The sequence below is a fragment of the Panthera onca genome, chromosome D3, assembly GCF_046562875.1.
Source record: "Panthera onca isolate mPanOnc1 chromosome D3, mPanOnc1 haplotype 2, whole genome shotgun sequence".
Lineage (NCBI taxonomy): Eukaryota > Metazoa > Chordata > Mammalia > Carnivora > Felidae > Panthera > Panthera onca.
This window is the reverse complement of record NC_138350.1, coordinates 53,074,037-53,101,078: the sequence shown is the minus strand read 5'-3', so window position 1 is coordinate 53,101,078 and position 27,042 is coordinate 53,074,037. Positions and strand designations below refer to the sequence as shown.

At 40.9% G+C, this 27,042-nt stretch overlaps 1 protein-coding gene across 3 annotated transcripts in view; it reads left to right on the top strand.

Annotated features, from left to right (window-relative positions):
* The window catches only part of GAREM1 (GRB2 associated regulator of MAPK1 subtype 1), a 201,783-nt gene that overhangs the window by 137,368 nt on the left and 37,373 nt on the right, over positions 1-27,042 (top strand). For all 3 annotated transcript variants that reach the window (XM_078435356.2, XM_078435355.2, XM_078435357.2), the window contains one exon: positions 22,732-22,862. In XM_078435356.2, the coding sequence (XP_078291482.1) occupies positions 22,732-22,862 (131 nt within the window). The remainder of the gene's footprint in view (positions 1-22,731; positions 22,863-27,042) is intronic.

The window sequence follows — 27,042 nt, the reverse complement described above, 5'->3', positions numbered from 1 at the left end:
TCCACAGTGAGATTATAAATCCACGATTTTGCCCACATTTGTATTTTTACACAGTGTTGTGTAATATACATTTGGATGCATCCCTGAAAGCTGTTCCAATCGATTTTCACTTACTGCCACAGGACTAGTCATCTCTCATTTTGATGAGGAATCCATGGTAAATGCAGAGTGGTGTTAAACTCTTCACAGCTTCTGAAACCAGTTGAGAAGCTCCTGTTGGTATAGAGAACACTATAATACAAGAAGGGTTAGCTCCAAAACCATTCTTCATCTTTTTAAATGTGAGGAAGAAATGTTCTACCCCTAAAATGAATGGAATACAATTGGGGAGGGGGCAGGAGCTAAAGTTTTCTATATGGCATTAATTTGGTGGAAATGGTAAAATAATAGACTTTTTGTGAACTAAAGCACTTGGTTAGGTTGGGAGATATTTCCCATTCTCTTCAAAGGGGAGGCTGTAGTGATGTCAGAGTATATCCCTGTGGGGGCCTGTCTGGAATTTTGAAGAGAGCGCTGGAAGGCAGCTGTTGTTTCAAGAAAGAATATTTTAACTTGTTGGTCAAACCCAATGCTTGGCCTATAAGAAAACTCAAAATTTTCTCTTCTTCCTACCTTTTATCCTCCTTCACTCATTTTTCTTCCCTTTCTGATACATTAAATAAATGTTTTAAATACTCATGATAAGAGTTTCCTTTTTAGAAATAAATGTGTGGGGGAGGATTTTATTTTATTCTGTTTCATCCTGGTAGTGCATTACCCTCCCACCTTCCCATATGCAGTTATTTAAATGTCCTTATTGTGCCTTTTAACTTTGGATGTGTTCTTCCAACACTGCAATGTTTTGTGTGCAAATATTTTAAACTTACATAAATTGTACTGTCTTAAATCTCTTATTTCTTTTTTTTTTTTCATATTGCACTGTTTTAGAGATACACTGTGGGTTTTTTGGGTTTGCTTGTTTTTTTAATTTTAGAAAGAGAGAGCACAAGCAGGGGTGAGGGGCAGAGGGAGAGAGGGAGAGAACCCCAGGTAAACCCCACGCTTAGCAAAGAGCCTGACGGCGGGCTCTATCCCATGAACCATGAGATCATGACCTGAGCCAAAATCAAGAGTTGGATGTTTAACTGACTGAGTCACCCAGGCTCCCCAAGATACACTGTGTTTTTAAAATCCATTCTTATTGCTGGATATTTGTATGATTTCCCAAGGGTGGACAGCCAGAATCGTGCGCAGTGAGCATCTTCGTGCATTCCCCCTAAGCCTTGGGTGAAAATTTCTTTGGGATACAGACACAGGAATGGAACTGCCGCTGAGACTCAGAAATAGGTAGAGTTAATTTGACTAAATGATGCCAGATCACTCTCCAGAGAGGCTGCCCCAGCCTCACTCCCACCACCCTCTGCGAGGAGACCCCCATTAGGAACTTAGTTTTGCAGTCTAATAGCTGTTAAGTAATAGCTTGATTTGTATTTACTTGACTATATAGCTTCTTTTCACATGCTTGCTAGTCTTTAGGCTACCTCCTTTGTGAATTGCCTGTTCATGTTAGTGGTCCATGCTTGTACTGACAAGGGTACTTTTTTTTTTTTTTTTGTAAGTTGCAAGATTTCATTGAATAGTTCAGATATCATCTTTTTTCAGTTTTAGGCTTTGTAAGCATCATGTGTTCTATCACCTGTCTGTCAGCTTTTCCCATAATATCCTTTACTGAATTGAAATCCTTAATTTTAGTGTAATTGTTGCTGTCCTTCCTTACCCAGAGATAGTGCCAGGGAAGGATTCCTTTTTAGTTTTTCTCTATATAGTCATCCAGTTTTACCAACGCCAAAGACTAAATAGTCTTTTCCTGTATTTGTCCTATAATGTAAAGATTTTTTTCCATTTCTCTAACCCTCTCTAACTTCATTGATTCCACACATATGTTTGTATAAGTTGAAATAACTCAGAAGGTTAAAGGAAAAAGCTGCCAGTCTACGACTAGTAAGAATAACATTCATGAAAACAATATCGACCCACTCTATCCCAGCCTTGGAAGGTTTCAGCTGGACCCTAAGTGGAAATACAGTGTAATTGTTAAATGAAACCTTTAATTTGTTGACATTGTCTATTTTACCTACAGGATGTCAACCATTTCATCCAGCATAAATTAGGATCCCATTTCACTGTATCTTTCAGTGATTCAGTTTATCAATTATCCCATTATTTTGGATTTATGAATTAGTTGCAGGGCATGCAAAAAAACATGCTACCCTAAATCATTCACATCCTAGAAATTGGATAGACATTGGAAAATTCAAACTTACATATAAATGAAAGAGGAAAAAACCCCACAGATTTGTAAGTATTGTTCTGCCCAGTAATCTCTGAGTACCTGAAATGTCTTTAGCACTTGGCACACTGTCATGAACAGAGTAAAAAGTAAATATATATGCTTTGAATTGTTGGGTTATTTTGACTAATAGTAAAATAAGGAAGAAAAATAATTTGGCCCTTACCTACAGTTCTCTTATTGAATCTTGATAATAATAAAAACAATATCAGTCATCTCACTATTAACCAAGCGTATACTGCTTTTTGAGAGTATTGTAAATCCATGGTCTCATCCAGTCTTTGCAAAAATCCCATGAAATAGGTATTATCATCCCAGTTTGATAAGTGAAGATACTGAAGCCCAGAGAGATGTCCTTTTCCCAAAGTCACAGATTTCCTTTGGGACACGGCTGAGATTCAACCCAGGTTTTTTCGCTCCTGGGCTGGGCTCTTGTCCACGACTCACACTGCTTACCATTAATGCAAATTAAGCCTAGGTAATATTTGGCTAAATGAACATGTGGTTTTATTTACACAAAAATATTTCACTAGCACACTGTACATTTCATACCAAGCACACCAGTTCTGACATGGAATGTCCATCACTATATGTTGTATAGTCAATGTGTAAATAAAACCCATTAACTTTTCTAGTCATTCTTTCCTTGCCGGTGTCCAGTTTCAGGCATTATAGGACCTGTTTGTTTTACTGATACCTGTTTTCTTCATTATGAGCTGTCATCACCTCAGTATAGTGAATTGTCTGCATATACTCCTGTTTGCAAAGCTAAATATGTACTGCCTTTTCATCACTGTTCCTATGGACCAAGTATTAATGAAGACAGGGATAAGACTCTGTATCAACATGGATACAATTTACTGATTTTTCTGATGATTACATATCTTATTAACTGATAAGCTATTAACCATAATTTCCATGCAGCATCTATGTAGGTTCTTAAATGTTGTCAATTCTTGGAGTACCTGGGTGGCTCAGTCAGTTGAGCCTCCGAGTCTTGATCTCAGCTCAGGTCTTGATCTCAGGATCATGAGTTCAAGCCCCATGTTGGCCTCTGCGTTGGACATGGAGCCTACTTTTAAAAATTGTAAAAAAAAGTGTTATAAGTTCTTAAACTTGCCTCCTAATGTCCCTGGCACTTTAAATGTTTTGGGTTTTTATTTTTAAAGAAATAAAATTCTATCACCGGAAAATGAAAGTCGATCTCCGTAGTACAGCTTCAGAAATAATAGTTGCTGACTCAGTCCTTATTGGTTGTTGTTGTTTTCTTTTTTTAATTTTCCCTGGTGATTTAGGTTTATTCACAGGCTGGTCTTACATTAGAAACAAGAATATTTTTGTTTGAAATATGTCTCTGTGTCCTGACAAAGTCACTGCTCCCAGAGTGCTTTTTCTCTCCAGCCTTGTTTATCCCATCGGACGTTCCTGCCAGAAGCAGCCTGTTTACATAACTGCCCTTGTTGGATGGAATATTTTACTGAGCACAGTCCTACACTTGCACCACAGCCTGTTTAACATGGAATAGGGACAAAACCTGAAAGGCACTAGAGAATGCTCAATAAGCTAGATCTGTGGGGAATAAAAGTGGAGGCCTTTGGATGAAAAGAAAGTATTGGAAGAAGGTTGCTGAGCAAGAGCAGGAGCTTTCTGTCAGCAAAGACTAGAGAACACAAAAGAAGAGAGAATGGCCCTTACACCAAGGGGTAGAGAGGAAACCATTCGCTGGAAGGGTAGGACAAAGGTACGTATTACTGTTGGAAAGCGTGTTCTTTCGTTGAACACGTCAACAAAAAATGGAGCCCCCAGTCTCAGAGCGACAGCATGACCATTGCTTGTTCATTTTTTAATTAAAAAGATTTGGCAAGAATGAGGGCGTCTCTGTCTTGTAGGGCCTTTTCATTTTGCTTGAGTTTCCGTCCTTTACTGTAGTGTTGACTGACTCCTAGTAAGCATAGGACTCCATCCACAGTGGCTGTGGTCACAAATATATTAATTACATTTTAAGCGTGAGGCATTTTCATTAGAGTTGCTCTGCCTGGAACAGAGGGTTAGGGAGGCAGCTTGTCATAGAAAAGGTAGCATTTGTCATCCCCGGCTGTCTATCTTTCCCAGAGCAGGAGTCTCTTACCAGGCAGCAATATGCCACCCCAAATCCCCATTTTCTGCATTTCCCTGTCCTCTCATCTTCTGTCTACCTGATGACCAGTTGTGTCATTCCTTTAACTATATTCAGTATAGAAGACTTTTTTTTTTTTGAAGAAACTGGTTTTCCACTTTATTCTTTTTTTTTTTTTTAATGTTTATTTTTGAGAGAGCGTGCGGGGCAGAGGATCCCCAGCAGGCTCTACGCTGTCAGCACAGAACCCAACGCGAGGCTCCATCTTGTGAACCGTGAGATCATGATCTGAGCTGAAGTTGGACGCTTAACCAACCAAGCCACCCAGGTGCCCCAGAATACTTTTTAATGGCTTGTCTCTGGAGTTTTCTCAAGAGCTAATACTTTCTTCCTAAAAAGAAAGGAATTCAAAAACTAGTGATTCAAACACTCCTTTTCACTCATGACAAGTATGTCTTTGTCACATCAGTGTTCATTGAGCCCTTATCATGTGCCACTTATTGTATTAAGTCCTTGAGATATGTTTTATCCCAATTACTGATATTGGTTTTATTGCCCTTGTATTGTAGTACCAGGAGACAGATGGAGGTGTAAAAGGTTATGACTTAACCAAAGTTGCACAGTAGGAAGGAAAGCCAGGATTTCAACTCTAGAAGTTCACTCACGAACTGCTGTGCGAAGGAAGATGTGGAGGCAAGAGTCACCAATGAGTACATGGCAAATCAGGAGTCGCAACCCACGTGCTGAGCCTCGAGGAAAAAAATGTGCCCGGCTTTGGGGGTGTTATACCTCAACTCTGCTCTTACAGCAAATGCCAAGTCTTTCAGGAGTTACCTTGCTTTTTTTTTTATTTTAAATACTGAATTTTTTAGAGCAAGCGTAGGTCCACAGCAAAATTGAGAAGAAAGTACAAAGATTTCCCACCTACCTCATGCCCCCACACAGTGTAGCCTGCCCTGATGATCAACATCCCCCACCAGAGTGGACAGTGGTTACAGCTGATGAGCCTGCACTGACTGACACATCATAATCACCCAAAGTCTGTAGTGGGCTTTAGGGTTCGCTCTTGGTATTTTACCTTCCATGTGTTTGTACAAGTGTATCCACCATTGTAGTATCATGCAGAGTGATATTTTCACTGCCCTAAAAATCCTCTGTGCTCTACCTTTTCATCCTTCCCTCTCCACTGATCTGTGGAAACCACTGATCTTTTTACTGGCTCCATAGCTTTGCCTTTTCCAAGATGTCCTAGAGTTGGAATCATACAACATGTAATCTTTTCAGATTAGCTTCTTTCACTTACGTAATGTGTGTTTCAGGTTCCTCCATATTGTTTTACAGCTTGATTACCTTGCCTTTTGTAGCTAAAGAATTTAGTGAAAACGTATCCCTGACCTTTACGACAACGAAATTTAGGACCCAGACGATATGTTTTGATTTCGTGTCTTTGCCAGCTTTCCCACATCCAAGTCCATGCATTCGGCCAAGGTGGATGTCCCGATTCTGACTGCCCTCCCCACTCTGCTTTGATAATGCTGAGTATGCTCTACATCATACTTTTAAGAAACCATTCATGTTTCTGTATACGGAGTTTTAATCACTTCAGTTTGGACCGAAAGGTTAAAAACTAAATCCCTTATAATCAAGGCACTTTTTTTCCTAATGAAAACCACAGCTTGAACAGCTGCTTGTATTATTGTCTCTCCTCTGTGGTCCCACTGGTGTGTGGGAGTTTACTGTTAGGCTGTGGAAAAGGGAGCAAATAAGAAGCCAAGAATGGGGTCATGTTTCAATAGAGAAATAATGGTGGAATGTTAAAATCCTTGAGTGTTTCCCCCACACACACACTTTGGACGTGCAGTTTGGCTCTCTTTTTCCTTTTTAAATACTTCCATAAGGCATGGGAAAGAAGCACATATCATAAGAACTGTAGTCTTGAACACTTCGAGACCTCTGCTTTGATTCTATACAGCATGCTTCATCTTGGCCTGTGGGTGTAAACAGCAGCAGGGTTTAACGTCTGGCTGTGTTGTTACATCCACACTTTGCCCGTCTGCGTTGGTGGGCACTTCCTTTCCCTGGTCTGCATTGAAATTGTGCTTATCTGTGTCTAACGTGTTTCTCTTGTGTCAATTTCTGCGTCCCATTTCTTCTTAAATTCTGTTTCCCTATCTCCCTTTCTCCTCATTTCTCTTCCCTGCCTCCCATTTTCTATTCACCTTTCTTTTTTGATTCTTCACTTTTTGAACTACATGATTTTAAACTAAAGCCGGGTGCCTGGCTGGCTCAGCTGGTAGAGCACACAACTCTTGATCTCGGGGTCGTGAATTCAAGCCCCCCGCACTGGGCATACAGCACACTAAAAAAAAAAAAATTAAAGCTTTATTTTGCTATTCTTTTTTTTTAATATGAATGTTTCTGTTTTATTTATTTATTTATGAAATTTATTGTCAAATTGGTTTCCATACAACACCCAGTGCTCATCCCAACAGGTACCCTCCTCAATGCCTATCACCCACTTTCCCCTCCCCACCATCAACGCTCAGTTTGATCTCAGTATTTAAGAGTCTCTTATGGTTTGCCTCCTTCCCTCTCTGGAACTTTTTTTTTTTTTTTTTTTTTTTTTTTTGCTATTCTTAATTTCTTACATGGATAGACTATTTTATATCTCTCCAAAAGCATCCTACCTCAAAGTTACTTTTTACTTACTAGAACCTTGATTTTTCTTTTAAATTTTTTTTTAAGTTTATTTATTTTGAGAGAGAGAGCTAACAGGGGAGAACAAACAGAGGGGGAGAGAGAGAGAGAAGCCCAAGCAGGCTCCGCACTGTAAGCATGGATCCCAACGCAGAGCTTGAACTCCCGAATCGTGAGATCGTGGCCTGAGCCTGAACTACTCAGATGCCTGAACTTTGATTTTTATTTTTTTTTACCATAGGCGTCTGATCCTTAATAGATGCAACTGTTCATCCTGGTGATGAGTACAATGCCAGAGATTAAAAAGAGTGGCTGGGTTCTGATTCCACAGAACAGGGTAAATGATCAGTGACATTGTTTCCATGCTTTGGTCACCCTAAGTTACACTTAGAAGACCTGTTTTGTTATTCACCCAATTGCCAAGGTCATTATTCAACCAATTGCCAAGGTCATTATTCAACCAATTGCCAAGATCTATATGCAGCAAAGCTGCATATAGAATTAGTAAATGATCCTGCTAACTTCAGGATATTTTTTCAGTAACACACAAAGCATAGCCAGCCTCTTACCCTTTGAGCTCATCCTAAAGAGGGAGGTATTGCTAGTTTGGGGAAGCAGCAAAATAAAGGTGTGCTTAGGGCAAGAACATATGAGTTCCCATCCTTGATTTGCTATTGACTTGCTGTGACCAAGGCACAGTTCTTAATCTCTGCCAGCTTCAGTTTCCTCATAGGTCAAGTCTCCAGTAATCCCCACCCCCGCCCCATGGATTGTTGAGTGAGATTGTGTGTGGGCGTTGTTGTGGGTGTGGGCGAGCACACTAGTGAGAAGAGAGAGAGAGACTGGCTGGGAAGAGGTGTCCTGAGATCCTGAGATGGCTCAGGTCCAGAGGCTCAGACTCCTCTTTCTTTTCTGTTTTGTCTTTCCATATCCTGTTGAGTCTCTTTCTTAAGAAGCTGGTCATTTGGTATGTGACTGTCTTCTCATCCTTACCAGTGCTGGCATTTAACGTGTCCTGGCATTCAGAGGCAGACAGGACCTACCATCCTTTATTACGTTTTCAGATTGAGTGTATTTGTCAGGGCAGGAGTTGGAACTCAGGATATGTCATGACAGAAAGCTGTCAACTTACACGAAAGCTGTCAACCTACACGAGCTTGCTCATAACTCTTACACGGAAAGCTGTAGAGAGGCCTCTCAGTAAAGGTCATCATTTCAGCGAGAAATGAAGCATTCCAAGAGCCTAGACTTCCCACCTAAATTTCTTGAACATTTCCTGACCAATATTCACATACTTACATACAGCATCATCTAGACCAGTGATGTTATAAGCCCTTGTTCAACACAATAGCCATACCCTCCTCTCAAAAATAGAGAGTAGTGTCTGCATTAGAGGAGATTTTTATTTGAGCCAACCATTAAAAACCATTAAAAATTGGACATGTTTACATAAAAATCCAGATTTCCTGCCTCTGGAAATCAGCAGGTGCTAGAGCTATCAGATTACCGTCTCCACCTTTTTATCAATTTTACCAGTTTACAAGACTTTCCTGGTCATGTAAGTACTTGATCTTCAGACTCCAAAAAATATAATTTTTTTTTCCTGCTTCTAAACACCTACTCTTCAAAGCAAGCATTTGTTATGTTTGTAGGGTGAACTCAAACTGTGCTGTCAGAGAAGCAGAAGACACGATTTCTGCTCTGGGGCACCTGTGGTCAACTAAGAAAACAATACAAAAAAAAGGTGAAATAGGTGGGGAATAATTAAACGTTAAACTCTGGTAATAAAGACAGATGAAGATCAGCATGGACTGAGGTTGTCAGGGAAAACTTCATGGATGACTGGGTTTGAACTAATGCTTCAATTCATTCCCTCATTCAGCCATCATTTATTAAGTACCTACTATGTGTCCTGCACAGTATTGGGCACTGGGAATAAAATGGTGATTGACACCTCCCCTGCTTTCTTTAGAGAGTTTAGTGTACAAACATAAACATGTAAGTAAATAAGGACAATATAAAATATCATACATGCTTGGATAAAGATCTCTGAGCAGATAATAAGATCACTAAAGAGTGTGGTCAATTATATACCTGGGATAAGATTTTTTTTAGAGAGTAGGTGGTGGGTGAATTGATTCTGGATAAATAGAGAAGCCAAAACCAGGGAAAAGAGGAGAGGCATTCCATATGAGGAGTTCAGTATGAGAAAGAGGCATAGTTCCCTATGGGTGGATCTCGTTGGGTTTTAGCATGTTGAGAGGAAAGCGAGGGCCGGATCTTGGAGGGCCTGTGTATTCATTAAGAAGTGAAACTTAGGGGCGCCTGGGTGGCGCAGTCGGTTAAGCGTCCGACTTCAGCCAGGTCACGATCTCGCGGTCCGTGAGTTCGAGCCCCGCATCAGGCTCTGGGCTGATGGCTCGGAGCCTGGAGCCTGTTTCCGATTCTGTGTCTCCCTCTCTCTCTGCCCCTCCCCCGTTCATGCTCTGTCTCTCTCTGTCCCAAAAATAAAATAAAAAACGTTGAAAAAAAAAATTTAAAAAAAAAAAAAAAAAAAAAAAAAAAAAAAAAAGAAGTGAAACTTAGAGTAGATAGAGAGCCACCAAAGTCAGAGGACGGAGGGGCAAACATCCCAATCCATTCTCTGCCACCCCAGAGGATGACCTGTAGGGTTGAATCACCAGACTTTCCTGCTCTTTGATTTCCAGATAAGTTCAGCCAGTGGCTAGATAGCCCCAGCAAGAGATGGGCAGGAAGAAAGTGAGGTCCAGGTCTTTCATTCTCTGGCTTTCTCCCTTGAGTCACCAGGAAGCACCTGTGTCTCCCCTTCTCAAGGTGACCTTGTTTACATCACTTTCTCCTTCCAGTATCTAGGCCCTTCCCTTGTCCCTACACACCTATGGTGGTACTTCTCTGACACCGTTCCCAGGTTATCACTGTGCTTCCCCTGCAGCCCACCCACGCACCCTTAGCAATAGTCCCATTGCAAATAATATCCTCTGCAAATGATCCTCACTTAAAATATGATTGGATTTTAATTGGAATCAGTAGTGTAAGGAATGGTTTCCTAGAATGGAAGTCAGGGAGCAAAGCAATCAACTAGAAAATTGGCCAAAGTGGGAGATGGTGCAGTTGGGAACTTACGGTAGTAGTGGAAATGGAGAGGAACCGATTGACACGGGAAGGGGAATGGAGTTGAACTGACAACAGTTAGATGTGAGAGATTAGGGAAAGGGAGGAGTCAAGGATGACCACCCAGGATTCTCACTTGGGTGGCTGCCTGGTTCAAGAAGTGAAAAGATGAGGGGCGCCCGGGTGGCTCAGTCAGTCAAGCAACCAACTTCTGCTTAGGTTATGATCTTGCGGCTCATGAGCTCGAGCCCCGCGTCGGGCTCTGTGCGGACAGCTCAGAGCCTGGAGCCTGCTTCGGACTCGGTGTCTCCCTCTCTCTCTCTGCCTCTCCCCCGCTTGCTCTCTGACTCTCTCTCTCCCAAAAATAAACAAACATTTTTTTTTAATTTAAGAAGTTAAAAGGATGCGTTCAGTTTTGCATTCTGTCAATTTTGAGGTCTTTGTGGCAGAGCCGTTGAAGATGCACACCAAGTAGGATGTAGCATGATGTGGAATTCAGGCTAGGTCTGGCTGGAGGGAAGGTTGGTGTGTCGTTAGCCTTCAGGTGGTCCTTGGAGCCAGGATGATGGAGGGGTTCCTCCAGGAGAGCTGAGAGGGCAGGAGAAGAAGTAGAATAAGGGAGGAAGGTGGTCGTGCACAGAACTTAGAATGGCACCAAAAGGATCCATAGTTTTGCCCAGACTGAGAAAAAAGCATGAAAAAAGGCAGAGAGGGAGGGAATGATATTGATTGCCCAGGTGGTGGGGGAAACGCTTGCAGAAGCAGAGTGGAGCGAGATTATGGAGGGACTTGAAAGCTAAGGCAGAGGAGCCTGAGTGGGGCTAGAAATTAAAGGGCGATTACACATTTATTTATTCTACAAGTGTGCAATGAACACTGAGGTTCTTGAATGAGATGAAATCCATTCAGGCTGTTTTAAGATGAGCAAAGGGATACTACAAGGGCAGAAATGAAGATAGCCTTAACACCTGAAGCTATAATACTAGTATGCAGCGATGAGGATCAAAGCCAGAAGAGTAGCAGTGAATGCTGAGGGGAGAGGGATTGCAAGGGACGAAAGAGCAAGACCTAGGAGAAAAATGATAATAGAAAAAAGCTAAAAATGACTCCCAAGATTTCCACATTAACTGGTCAGCAGCCATGTTCAAATCTAAGACCTTTATAGGTTCCATCATGTTTACAGTAGTGGTGCCCCAGAAAATTTCTGTGAATTCTGAAGAAGCAACTGGCCAGTTAGATACAATGAAAAATGCAGTTTTCCTGTTTTCAAAACAATAGGGAGACCATTTGTCTGGTGTGAAATAGAATGATTTCAGTTTTGAATCCAGGTCTAGTTAAGTTCAAGGACAGTTTCAGAATTGAAACTAATGGTCTGACTACTTTGTGTTGTATAATCTTAGGTAGAGAAGTAAATAGAAACACCTACAGATAATTTATGGTGAAACTCATTATATTTTGGCTAATGATTTCTTTCTGTTCTTTGGCTTTAATCGCTAGTCTCTGTGGTTTTATGTTTTGAGCCTTTGGGTTGATATTCCTTTTCCCCCAATTCTATTTCTACTCCCACCCTCCAAAAACATGATAATTTTAGGAACTAACTAGAAGCAATGTAGGAATTGGATTTTAGAACAGGAAAATGCTGTGTTGTATTTCAAGTTTGTGTTTTTGTTTTATTAATTATGCTCAAGATTAATGGAAATTTCAAAAATTGATAATACGAGAGAGAACAGAAAGTTCACAGAATATGAAATATAAACAACTTAATTATCATAAAAATGAGATCCACCTTTATAATAAGAAAAATGGAATTAAAATCCCAAGAAGGTACTATTTTTCATCTACCAAATTGGCAATGACGAAAAATTTGGCAATAAAGTCTTAGGAAAGGTATGAGGAACCACGTTATTGGTTAGAACTGTAAGTGAGCACAGTCTCTATGAAGGTTAGTTCTGCAGTATCTATCAGAAATAAAAATGCACTTACCTTTTGGCACAGCTATTTGACACTTAGTTATTTTCTCACCAATGTACTTGCATTAAGCATGCAATATGACTTTGGCACAAGGATATTAACTTCAGTATCATTGGCTGCAAAAGATTGAAATAAATCTGAATATCCGTCAATAGGGGACTGGTTCAATTAGTTATGGCATTCGCACGTGGTAGAATATTGTGCAGCTCTTAGAATGAGACAGATTTTTGTGGAATGATGAAGTAACTGTACGGAATGCTACCATATGTTTTGAAAAAAGTGACATTGTGTGTATAGATAGATTGTGTCAAATACTGTCTCTGGATGATGGATGTACAAGAGAATAATAGCCCAGCTTCTGCAAAGAGATCTGAGAAATAGATTGGGAAGGAGACTTACTTTTCACCCTATGTCTCTACCCTCTGGTGCTATGTGCATTTTTTGACAATTACATATATTAAGTAACTTGAAAACTCTTCACCTTACTCAAGAAACGGGAAGCTAAATTATTCTCGAACGCTAACAGTTTTGGTGAAGGGTTTAAGTAAATGACTTTTCATACACTGTTAGTGGAAGTAAACATTTACATAAAGTTTTTAAAGGGCATTATATTGGTTGGTGCAGTTCAAAATAATATATTGCATATCATTTACCTGGCAGTCCTACTTTTTACATTTCAGTCCTATGGAAACTCCAGCCTGCATGCATATGTACAGATAAAAATACAAGAGTATTTGTACAGTTAAATCTTGAGTATAAGTGCAGATTCCTGACCAGGTTTATTTGCTTCCTGAAAAATGGCAACTGGTTTATTATTTCTATCACTGGAGGATTGTTCATTCCTTCATATTTGGAAATGGCCCATTGGTGGGTTTTTTTGTTGTTTTTTTTTTGTTGTTTTTTTTTTTAATTTTTAATGTTTATTTATTTTTGAGACAGAGAGAGAGCATGAACGGGGGAGGGTCAGAGAGAGGGAGACACAGAATCTGAAACAGGCTCCAGGCTCTGAGCTGTCAGCACAGAGCCTGACGCGGGGTTCGAACCCACGGACGGTGAGATCATGACCTGAGCTGAAGTCGGCTGCTTAACCGACTGAGCCACCCAGGCGCCCCGGCCCATTGGTTTTAAAGTTCAGGTATTTGAACCATTTAGATTGTGTTTCATTAGCACAATAGACCTATTGAAAGCAGTTAATGTTGCTGGCCTGTCTCTGAAAGAGGTAAGAGAAGTGAGAAGAATATATTCATTCATTCATTCATTCATTCACTGTTTAATAAGCACCTACTATATACCATGTGGGTTCGGTGCTAGGGATGCCACACTGAATCACATCGATACAGTCATGGCATTTCAACCTTCCAGGTTTCCGTCTTCGTAGCCGTTTCTGCTCATTTTATCTATTCTAAGGTTGCTTTGATGTTCTGATGCCAATTTTGTTGCTTTTGTTTTCTGTTTTATCATTTTGCACCAGTTTATGCAACTTTTTCTGCTCCCAGAATGAGGGAAGTGTTCTCTTGACTTATGGTCCCACAGATGGATACTAGAGAGGCCTCAGCTCTCATTCCATTTCTTTCTATTTACACACATAAAGTTGACCCCTGTGCCGAAGGGGTGGTGAACAGTAAAACCTTAGCTGTAAAAGAAGATTTACCACAGGGCATGCTCGTTGTCAGCAATTATGGAGACCCGAGAAGCACGAATCACAGGGAGCCCTGTCTTCACCAATGGCATAGAACTTCTTTCTCTCTGATCATTGATCATAACTTCCCTGCCAGTAACAAACATGACAGACCTGAATTTGACCACCTCTGACTCCCCGTTATCTCTGTGCATCTCAGCATTATTGCTTTCTCTTCTTTGTGTGTTTCCATTTTCATTTGCGACAACTGACCTTTTCCCTACAGGCAAAGGAGAATGTGTCGTAGTATAGCTTCTAGCATCCTACAGGTGCCTGAAACTTAGATGCCTCCAGGAGGACCTCTGGCCTCTTAGCTGTGCTTCACATCTCATCCTTTGAGATCAATCACGGTGATCATCTTGAAGGACACACCCACAGAAATAGATATTTTCTCGATGACAGTTCTCAACATATTAATTCTGCAGTATAGTTTTAGAAGTGTATCGTGAAGGCAGTGCAGTTAGTCCCAGTCTTTGCGTTTTCAATATTATCGTAAATTTATTTAAGCTATAATTGACGTGCATGTCACTGGTGTTAAATTTGTTCCTGCGAGTTTCAGCGCTCTGAGCCAGAATGCTTCTCACAATGGAGACGTTTTGAAATCACCAAAGCTGTTGAAAAACAACGCAGTATTCCTTCCTCTCCAAGACCCAAGTTTGACAGTAACATCTCAGAACAGATGTTTCGACAATCTCCAAATGTTTTTATTTGGTGGCACAAAGACTCTGTTATTCATGAAACGGTCTGTTAAAAAATTAGTTCCTTCGTGTGGGGGTTGTGGGAATATGTGCTATGTAAATCGATTTCACATTTTGGCAGGGAACGGGCTCTTCACTCTTTCGATTGTCTCCAGGCTTTGACTCTGACAAGCCACAGCAGTCACAGGGAATATAGTAATGCCAAGAGCTCAGCATCTTTCCCAGAGTACTTTAAAGTTGACTCATCTGCGAGCGTCATATTCTTTTGTAAAAGAATAGAAGCTAAGTAAAAATCCGTAGCAAATTGGTCTTCTAAAATACAGTGAGAGAATGTAGCCACTCATGTTCGCCGGTCCTTTGGATTCTTCTAATAAATCCCCCTCTGCAGCTTACCCTTCTTCGTGTTAGACTCCTATTGAAAGGAAGAACTGCCATCCTGAGATAAACAAGGGTCAGCGTGGGATGTGCCCCTCACAAGGCATCTGACGAGAGACCTCAGTGTAACTGTTTACGCGTGTTGGGATATGAGGACTGGTCGCTGTCATTCTAATATCCCGTCTTCTTGCCACTACCCTGATCCATACTTTCTACTCTTTCCAGCCGGACAGAGGTCAGCAAACTGTGTGGCCTGAAGTCCAAATCGGACCTGCTGCCTGTTTTTGTAAATTTAATTTGGTCGGAACGCAGCTGCTCCAGTTTATGTATTGTATATGGCTCCTTTCGGGATACATCGCCAGACGGGAGTAGTGGCAACTGAGACCATTTAGCGCATGGGAACTAAAATCTTTACAGAACAAGTTTGGTAACCGCCCCCCCCCCCCCAGTAAGAAGTCACTTATATACTGTGACCCATTGTTTAAAACTTTACATTAAGACATTTGGTATATTTAGATTTTGAAGGCATTTGTAGGGTGTAAGAAATGTAAACTAAAAAATACGGTTTTAGATCATTAAACGTATGACAGGAAAATGTTTAAAATAATAATATATGTATACAAAGAAACATAAGCTTGGGATGCCTGGCTGGCTCAGTTGGAGGAGCCATGGGTTCAAGTTCTACATTGGGTTCAAGATTACTTACATAAATAAAACTTAAAAAAAAAGAAACATATAAACTAAAATCTTTCAAGATAACCTGAAGGAACTATATGGAAAGAAGGAAAGGGAAGTTAATTGTTGGATGACCAACAAACATTAAAGAATGGAGGAAAAGAGTCTATTTTTCTGATGTACAGTATGTTCAAATGTTAAAACACTTGGTGATATTTTTAATTTTTAAAAATAAATACAATAACGTGTATTTATTTTTTGGAAGAGAGAATGACAGAGCTTGAGGGGGGGGAGGAACAGAGAGAGAGGGAGACACAGAATCTGAAGCAGGCTCCAGGCTCTGAGCTGTCAGCACAAAGCCCAGTGTGGGGCTTGAGCTCACGAGATGTGAGATCATGACCTGAGCTGAAGTCGGACACTTAACTGACTGAGTCACCCAGGTGCCCCAACATTTGGTCATAGTTAGCTGCTCCTTTATTTTTATTTTTTCTTTCATCTGTGTATGTTAATTGGTCTCAGAATAGTTTCTTGTAAGTGCCCCCACGTATGTGCATGTGATTCTGAGGTCTTTCTGTTCAACAGAGGTGACAAACACAGGTGAGACTACAAATTGAGAATTTACTCAGCTTGATATTGATGCAACGGCCATACCAATTATGATTATTCATTTGGACCATAAGCCACAATATGTCTGAGGCTGCTAAAATAATGTAAGATCACAAACACAATAGAAAAATAACTAAAGAATTGCTTGAAGGACAAGCCCCCAAATTGGGAGAGAAGCAAATGGTGTTAAAGGGATAGAGGTAGTTATATCTGGAATCCCAGGCTCTGTTACATGAAACAGAATATCAGCAATCATGACAACAGGGCAAGGAAAACCAAATGTAAGAGTTCTAAGGCTCAGGGTGCCTGGGTGGTTCAGTTAGTTGAGCATCTGACTCTTGATTTTGGCTCAGGTCATGATCTCACGGCTGACAGTTCAGAGCCTGCTTGGGATTCTCTGTCTCCCCCTCCCTCTGCCCCTACCACATGTGCATGCACTCTCTTTCTCTAAAATATAAGTAAAAAAACAAATTTTTTTTAAGTTCTAATGCTTTCATTTCATGAGTGGAAACCTCCTATCTTGCCAGGAATTACTTTTTTTTTTCCTCTGAGAGTACTCTGTCACCGGATAAAGGACTTGAACAGTATCTGCAATCACAGTTTTGTTCTGTTTTGGGGGGGCGGGGGGAGGCAGAGGGGAAGGGAGAGAGAGAATCTTAAGCAGGTTCCATGGAAGCTCAGTGTGGAGCCCGTCTCGGCTTGATCTCACAACCCCTGAGGTCATGACCTGAGTGGAAATTAGGTCAGACACTTAACTGACGGTGCCACCCAGGCGCCACTGAAATCGGAGTTTTAAAGGAATGCAGAGATGTTCTGGACCTGCACCATCGGGTACAGCCACTACTAGCCACATGGGGTGCTTACAGTGTGGCTGCTATGAACTGAGGTGTGCCACAGTGTAAAACATACTCAGCATTTTAAAGATGTAATGAAAATAAAAGTAATAATAATAAAAGTAAAAATAATGGTAAAGGCTTAATGCCAAAAAAGAATGGTAAACATCTCACTGTGCTTTCCTGAGTTTAGACATGTTGAATTTCGTGCTATTAGACTTGCAAATATAAATATCCAATAGACCCTTAGATATATGTCTTTAGAAGTTAAAAGAAATTTAGACTCCATCAAATATGTTTTTTATACATTTATGCAGCCATTGGCACAAGAAAAATTCAAATACTTCAGTGATCTCCAAAGAAATGGCACATTACAGGCAAGAGATGCTTTTTGATGCCTACTGACTTATCTAACTTAAAGAATACTCACTGCGGAGTGCCTGGGTAGCTCTGTTGGTTGAGCATCTGGCAAGGTCATGATCTTGCGGTTTGTGGGTTCGAACCCCGCATCCAGCTCTGTGGTAGCAGCGAGAGCCTGCTTGGGATTCTTTCTCTCCCGCTCTCTCTCTCTGCGCCCCCGCCCCCACATGTGCGCTCTCTCTCTTTCTCTCTCTCTCAAAAACAAATAAACTTAAAAATATATATATACGTATATATACACGTATACATACACGTGTATATATACGTGTATATATACGTATATATATGTATATATATACGTATATACACGTGTATATATACGTATATATATATGTGTATATATATGTGTGTGTGTATATATATATATATATATATGTGTATATATACATACACACACACACAAAAAAGAATACTCAAGGTTGGCAAGATTGTGGTCCAACTGGGATGTCCATGGAAGAAATCTAAATTGGCTACTCATAGAGATATAAATTGGTTTAGGGATTTTGGAAGGCTAGATAGCCAGGTATTTTAAGCACAAAGAATTGTGTGATACTCTTTGATTTAATAATCCTGCTCTAGAAAATTCATACCACAAAAGTGAGCCAAAAAGAGAAAAGAAAAGCTCTGTGCATCTTGAGAACAGGAAAGGGACCTGAGAGCTGCTAACTGGTTACTTGTGCTGAGTGCTTAAAATCATCTCCGTTAATCCTCGCTACAGCCCTTTGCAGTGTCCACACTTTATGGGTGAGGAAACAAAGCACAGACGGATTAGTAATTTGTTAGTACTCTCTGAAACTTGTAAGTGGCAGAGTTTGCACTTAAGTCAGTCCTAGCCTAACTCAGACTAAGAACAGAAAAATAGTTAAATCCACTATGAAATGCTGTGCAAACATTATAAATGTATCGTGTCGGGAAATGTCAGAAAATATAGGAAGGAACAGAGATTATATTGGAGATACTTCTTAATCATTAAGAATTTGTACAAGGAGGGTCGCCTGGGTGGCTCGGTCGATTAAGCGTCTGGCTCTTTATTTGGGCTCAGGTCATGATCTCATAATTGTGAGATCCCACCTTGAGTTGGGCTCCAAGTTGGGCATGGAGTCTGCTTAAGATTCTGTCTTAAAAAAAAATTTTTTTTTCAAAGACTACATAGAATTGAGACAAACAAAAAGGTTGCTTTATTGTGGAGGCAGAATTTGTTTAAATAAGTGGTATTGATATTCCTATAATTTTTAAAATTCTGTTGTTTTTATGAATGTAATCTAACATATGTATAATATATAATCGAACATACTTCAGTGTATAATCTAACATATTTTGACTATATTTTCAAATATTTATTCATATCCTTACATATTTATTTTTTTTCAATTTTTTTAATGTTTATTCTTGAGAGAGAGAGAAGGAGAGAGAGCATGATGGAGGAGGAGTAGAGCAAGAGAGGGAGACAGAATCTAAAGCAGGCTCCAGGCTCCATGCTGTCAGCACAGAGCCCAATGTGGGGCTTGAACTCAAAAACCGCAAGATCATGACTTGAGCCAAAGTCAGAGGCTTAACGGACTGAGTCACCCAGGTGCCCCTACCCCTACATATTTCTAAAAGGTATATGAGCTGTTACATTATAACTAAGTGCATTCTCTACATTGTCAACATCACCCACCCCTTAACTCCTGAAAACTCCCCCTTCAAGATCCATCACCAGCAAAATCCCTACATCTTTAAAGTTTTCTTTGAAATTACTTGTATCTTGTTAAACCCTAACCTGGGTATGCCCTGAAAACACCACTTCCCTGAAGTCCTCTCGGGTGGCAGCTCTATTTTTTGCCCCAAAGTTGAGAGGATGTGAGTGTTTTCTGTGTTCTTTGGGGCTCCCTTGACCATTCTAATTCCCCCTCCCTAGAAACTCTCAGCTTTAATCTCTCGTCCTCAGACTGTCTCATCCACTACCCCAACAGTGTTACAGTTATCGACCATGCCCAAAATCCCTCCCTCATTTGTCCGTAATTTTCACTCCTGGCTCACTGCCATTCTCTCCAGCATTACTTCTGTCTTCATTCTTGGGATTTCAGTGCATACATATACGATCCTGCTAATACCCCTGGCCTCTCAGTTTCTCTAGCTTCTCACCACCTCAACCGTTAACCTCCCATGGTTGCCCTCTAGACTGTGTCATCACCAACAGCTGCATGCTTCCATTTTCTCAAATTGCATGCCTTCCACTCTGACTACTCCTCTGCCTGGCCCTTGAGCTCACTCCATCCAGGATTTGGAAATCGACTCCATCAGAACCCACTAGCCATTGATTCCACTACTTTCCACCCTCGTTCCTCCCTCCCAAGATGTTGGGTCCAGCTCAAGTTCCACGGACTGATATTATGTTCACTCCCTTGCATACATCTTGGCTCCTGTGCCCCTCTTTTGTGTTTCATACTCACTTGGCAGTTTTACAGTCCCGGCTGAATCCCAAGTCTCTGCCCACTTTGGACCAGCCCCTGTTTTTGCACACTGTCAGGAGAAAAACGTACAACTGTCCTGTTGTTTGGTTTCACTTTTAGTTCGTGACCATGAACCTCGAGTGGGAACTTATGGCTGTCCAACAGTCATGGTGGGTCATTCACTCTCAGTGGACTTTACTACAGTCTTCCCCTCCTTCCTGAGCCCTCCCACACCTCCTCTCTCAATCTCAATCTTATTCTCAGCTGATGCCTTCCTTCTGACTTTTGCTGGAAATATGGAAGCAATAAAAAAGAGCTACCAGCTCCCACTGAGCTCTCACAGGTGAGCTCCTGCTGAGGCCCAGCCCCTCCACTCCTATACCCAGGGACATGCTCCAGTAATCCCTTCCTCATCTGCTTGTCCCTCCGTTGGTCATTCCCATCAGCATCCATCATACAAAGAAAAAAAAAAAGCAACACTCCCTTGATCCCATTCCACGTGCTCCCTTTAACTAGCACTCCCATGTCTTTTCTCCCGTTCATTGCAAAACTCCCCAAACATCACCTGCCATCCATCCCTGTTATTCGCACTTCTCCCTTCTCTTAAATCCACCTCAGTCAGGCTTCCGCCCAACTATTCCACTGCTCCTGTCAAAGTCCCCAGTTAAATACAAGTTGCGAAAGCCGACCGTTGCTAGCCCTCATTCCAGAGTCCTCTCTGAGCGGCATGTGACATCGCTCTCGCTCTTGAAGTGCTCAAGTCGTGGCTTCTAGAATGCACCCCTTCTGGATCTGCCTCTTACTCCCCCAGCCAGTCCTTCTTACTCTCCTGGGACTCAAACCTTAGATGTCTTCTCTGTCTATACTTAAGCCTGTGCTCTTCGTCATCAAAGTGCCATGGCTTTAAAGATCAGTGTGCTGATGCCTCCTGGGTTTCCAGCCAGACCTCCCTCTGAGCTCCACACTTACATGATCATCTATGAACTTCTGGGATATCTCTGTATGTCTGATAGACATCCCAGAATGAACTCCCCTACTCCTCCAACCCGGGTTCCTTCAGCTGCTCAGGCCAAATTTGTAACACTTTCCCGCCATTTCCAACCCCCTGCCATCTCACACCTGGATTATTGCAGGAGCCTCCTAACTGCTGTCTCAGCCTCTACACCTTGCACTTCTACAGTGTTCTCAAAACAGCAGCCAGAGTGGTCCTTCTGCACATTGGATAGATCACCTCTTCGTGCACACCCCCCGGCGGCTCTCCATCCCACTCAGATAAAGAGCTACAAGTCTTCAAAGCTGTACACAATCTGGCCACCTGTTCTTTCTCTGACTCTCTCTCTCGTCCCTCTTACCTGTTATTCACTCCGCTCCGGCCACACTGGCAGCATGCCAAGCGGGCAGCCACCCATCTGTCCACAGGTCTTTGAGTAAGCTATGGTTAGAATTCTGAGAACACACCTCCCAGTGACGTCAAAGGTCACCTTCTCAGCCATACCTACGCTGGCCACCCTGCACTCTCTGTCCCCCTCACCCAGCCCTATTTTTAATAACGCTTCTCACCTCCTGACCTATTACATACCCTAGTCATTTTTCGTGTTTATCATTGTCTTCTGCCACAGTGTAAGATTTAGCACAGAGATTTTCATCTGGTCTCTTCATTGACTTCTGTCTAGCATCTAGAGTGATGCCTCCACCGTAGATGCTACCAAAAAAAAAAAAAAAAAATGTCTTGAGAGTATGAATGAAAGTTTCCCTGTTTCTGCCTGGTGTCCTGTAGACACACGCTGAGAGATCTGCCTCATTATAGCTTTTAATTCCTTTTCAAGTTTCTCAAGTGTTATAGTGTAAACAGCATTCAGAAAATGAGTGCTAAGAACACTATGTCTTTGGCTTGGTTTATTCTAAACTGAAAACAACTCCTAGAATGAAGCAGAAGTATCATAAATATTGAAAGTATATGAACAATAATAGATCCTTGACATTTTGGGGAATATGTTCAAAGTTCTTCACAATCCCCCCAAAGTACAGATACCACAATGGTATATCCTACTGTCATGAACTTTATGCGGAACAGTAAAAAAGAGAGAAGGAAGCCACATGTTGCTGTAGATGGAACTGGCTCCTCTCCAGGCCCACTCACCCCCTGGCCCAGCCTTGCCCTGCTCAGGCTTCACACTTGTGCTGCAGAAACACCACAAATTACAGCGGCTCATGCGCCCTCAGCATCGCCCACATATTGCTGAAACCAAGGATATCAATTCTGTGGGAGCCAAAGGTCCGCTATATTATTTTGTCCTACTTGCAAAAATTTGAAATACTACTTTAAACAAATTAGTTGCCCTGGGGCGTTCGGCCTTTCTTTTAGAACATAGCATGTGTGGGTGTTAATTACAACTAAATGACAAGGGGATTATTATCAAAAACAAAATGAGCAATCGTTTGTAACAGAGTAAGTTTTCACTTTGAGATCAAATTACAAATAAGCATCCATTCAGTTTGATTTTGGTCATCTGGTAATAAACTCTTGATGTGAACAAAAAGATGCAAAGGAGAAAACATATGTGTTTGTACTCATTTTTAAGCTGACTTTTCAATATAGATTCCAGTTCAAGAAAACCTTCTGCCATGGTAACTTTTTCCCCTCATGATAGTGATCAGAAGCCTTCGTCAAAGAAGAGTGGGAGTAAAGAAAGGGGATGCTGTCGCCACGGTGACAGCTGTCCAGCGTAAACATCTCACATCTCTTCCGTTTATCGTGTATTTTAGGGCAATTCAAGCTGCTGGAACAAGACCGGGATATAAAGGAGCCAGTGCAATATTTCAACAGTGTGGAGGAGGTGGCTAAAGCATTTCCTGAACGCGTGTACGTCATGGAGGAAATAACATTCAACGTGAAGGTAGTTCTAGAAGAACCGAATATTTATCCTCCCTGACATAAGTTAACTTTCAGGTCACTATGTACACAGTGAGTTCCCCCTGTGCTTCATAGGAGAGTTCCATCTGATGGATTCGTGTCAGTGGCCCAAACTGGTCTTTTTAAGAACTGCATGTGCTGTAGATGACCTAACTCTCCAACAGGTTACTGTGTTAACATTATCTTTTGCTAGAACAACTGTCGAGGCAGATCAAAAGATTTTTTTTTTTAATTTGGGCTTTATTCTCTAATATGTAACAGTTGTTTGGCCAGCTCTTCTGTAAGGCTGGATGCTCCACTTGTGGGAGCAAGCAAAAGGCATATGACAACACTAATACTGAGCACTTACTTAAAGAAAAAGGGAGAATCTTCCGGACTGTGCCCTGACATCAGCTTCTATTCATTCCATTATTTGTAGTCTATCTATATCAGTACACAGAGGGAAAATTGATATATAGAATATTGCCCTGTATGTATTTGTTGATGTTTGGTCATCAGAGAAAAGCTAAATTGTGTTTATTGTGCTGTATTTGTTTTGCATTCTTAATGGGACAGTTCTGTCCCCTGGTGCATAATGAGCGAGCTCCTTTGACTAGACTTGCTGTTGAAGAGGGACTAACCAGAGAATCCCTGTCACCAAGGCCCAACCTTATTGCCTGTAAATCCTTTGTGTTTTCTTCAAAAACACACACGTTTGCTACAGCATTCTAGAAAGTGTTCACATTGAAAGCATTAACCTCTCTTCATTCAGCAGGAAGTCCAACTAAGTCATGTTCGGTAAACATTTCAATATTTTGGGGGCAAGATGCCCGTTTGTTAGAAATCCACTCTATGTGAAAAACAGACTGCAGGGTATCTTAGTCCAAGAATGCAACAGTGTCTTTGTGGGTGACTCACTCTACCCACACTCCTCAGGAAAGGGGGGAAATGTCTAAGACAGCCTCCCCCCAGGAACAGTGGCCCTGCCCATTTGGTCAGCTAAGCCAAGTCATTCTTCCAATTCTAAAATAGAGCTGCTACTCCACTTTCTTTGGTTTTATTATTAAAATGGGTAGATTTTGTGTCCTGTTAAATTCCTAACTAGCTAAATTATGCTTGTATTCAAAAATATTTATAACTTTTAAGTCCTTGAGTAGCTCAGTCTATGAGTCTTGAACTTACACCGAAGATTTATGAGAACATGCTCAGTTTTAAACATAGCAAGATTCATTGGTCAGGAGTTACTCAAATCCGATTTGATTCTTGTCTCAATAAGATTTAAACCTTTCCTTAAAACTTATATCTAAAATTACCTAAATTGGAAAAAAAAATATTTAGAAAGGAAAGTTAATACTTTTAAACTCTTTTCTTAAAGCAATGCATTTGCTGATAAATCATGAGAAATCAAGCATAAAAATGTGTTAAGACTTTTTAAAGATTTTGTCAAGTATTAAAGCTTAACATTCAGTCTTTTGCAGCATATTGTTCTTGTAAAAGATTTTTTTGAATGCCTCTAGCAGCTGTTTTTTGTGTGTGAATTTGTATGAAGTCAGCAATGACTGAAAGAATAACACTGAAATCAATACAGTTTGATGGGTTTTTTTTTTTTTTACAGAATATCATGATTGACTCTGTTTATTCAAACATATGTAATAGAGATGCCATTTAAAAATTCAGCATAGCGGTATGAATCTATTTAACACTACTGACCTGTACACTTAAAAATGGTTAAGATGATAAATTTTATGTTACATATATTTTATCACAATTTTTCTTAAAAAAACCCAAAAAGGCTCAGAGACACAGACAAATGGGTAAGTGTACAGAATTCAAGCTTACAGCATCCATAGAGCTGCCTGGACTTGGGCTGAGTTCCTGTGCTCTCCATACATGAATATTTAATACTTCTAGTCTATTACTTAGAAAGTTTTTTTTCTTAATTTTTTTTAATGTTTATTCATTTTTGAAAGACAGAGACAGAGCACAAGCAGGGGTGGGGCGGAGAGAGGGGAGGGGGACACAGATCTGAAGCAGGCTCCAGGCTCCGAGCTGTCAGCACAGAGCCTGACGCGGGGCTCGAACTCACGAACCGTGAGATCATGACCTGGGCCGAAGTCGGATGCTCAACCGACTGAGCCACCCAGGCGCCCCTATTACTTACAAAGTTTTGAGATGCTATCACATCCATCTGCCATTAATCATTAAGACATCGTTCACTTATATTCAAAGAAGAATTGATCAAGGAACCTCAGGAAATTTGCACAAAGAAATACACAAAAGTCTGTGTGCTTAGTGAATAAACACCCAAGTAAATAAATAAACCAAGGAGATTTATGGAAAAGATGTCTGGATACCACTTGGACCCCTCAAAAATAAAGTGTTGGAAGTCATGGTCTTTAAGAACTGGTCATAATGTGCATATGCATGTACACAGTACTTAATGTGAGAGCCAAGTGGGGGTAAGGAAATTGTGTGCCTGGTTACTACTTTGCTTGGAGAGGGGGAAAAATAATTAAAAACAGTACAACAGGGATGCCTGGCTGGCTCAGTGAGTAGAGCATGCAATTCTTGATCTCAGGGTCGTGAGTTCAAAGCCCATGTCGGGTGTAGAGATTACTTAAAAAAGCAACAGCAGTACAACATACTCATAAATACAGCTGTTATAAATAAATACTACTAAATGTATAATGTTAAATATTATATAACTATAGATGTTATCCAGAAAGCAGTGTTTTAAGTGGTAACGGAATTCAGGCCTCCTTTCAAAACTTCACCCTCTACTCTCCGCTTCAGGTACAGCAGAAATTAGACCAAGAGGATAAACAGCTCAAGAAATAACTTACAGTTAAGAATTGGTAGCTAACTGACATCTGGAGAGTCAAAAGGCACAATTATTATTTGAAATAAAGAAATAGAAACGTTTGTATAAACAGTCATATATACTTATAATAACAAATAGAAATGAAGCATAATAAGAATATGGAGTAGAACAGAGGGGTTGAAAACGAACGGGAACTCTATAGTGTTATTACTTTCAAGACTGTAGCAGAACTTGAACAAAAATTTAATGGCTAGGATTAGTACTATACACAAATTTATTTAAAAATAAGCCATTCCTGGGGCGTCTGGGTGGCTCAGTGGGTTGAGCGTCCAACTTCGGCTCACGTCATGATCTCACTGCTTGTGAGTTCGAGCCCCGCATTGGGCTCTGTGCTGACAGCTCAGAGCCTGGATGGAGCCTGCTTGGGATTCTCTGTCTGCCTCTCTCTCTGCGCATCCCCTGCTCATGCTCTGTCTCTCTCTGTCTCTCAAAAATAAATAAACATTGGGGCACCTGGGTGGCTCAGTCAGTTAAGCATCCGACTTCAGTTCAGGTCATGATCTTGCAGTTCGTGGGTTCGAGCCCTGCATTGGGCTCTGTGGTGACAGCTTGGAGCCTGGAGCCTGCTACAGATTCTGTGTGTGTGCATCTCTCTCTCTCTCTCTCTCTCTCTCTCTGCTCCTCCCCTACTCATGCTCTCTCTCTCTCTCTCTCTCTCTCTCTCTCTCTCTCTCTCTCTCAAAAATAAATAAACATCAAAATTTTTTAAAATAAATAAACAAACATTAAAAAAGAATTAAAAATAAGCCATTCCAGGGTGCCTGCCTTAGTTGGTAGAGTGTGTGACTCTTAATCTCAGGATTGTTAGTTTGAGCTCCGCGTTAGGCATAGAGATAACTTTTAAGAAATCAAAACTAAGCCATTCCTTTTATCTTGAAATTGTCCTTTTTCTTTAAGATTTGTTTTTTAAGGTTTATTTATTTCTTGGGGGGTGGGGGGGAGGCTGGGGCAGAGAGAGAATTCCAAGCAGGCTCCACACTGTCAGAGTGGAGCCCGAAGTGGGATTCAACTCAGGACCATGAGATCATGATCTGAGCTGAAATCAAGAGTTGGACGCTTAACCGACTGAGCCACCCAGGCACCCTAAAATTAAATGTGTTTTTAAAAGATGCCTTGATGTGCTTGAAATTATCTGCCTGATTGCCCCATCATTAACTGCATGAAATGAATTAATATATATTAAATGTTTAATTCTTTAAACAGCAAATATATTTTGAGCACTTCCTGCACGTCTAGGCACTGTTAATAAACATGCAAACACTTGAGATTATAGTCAGTTGAGATTATATATATTGGCAGACAA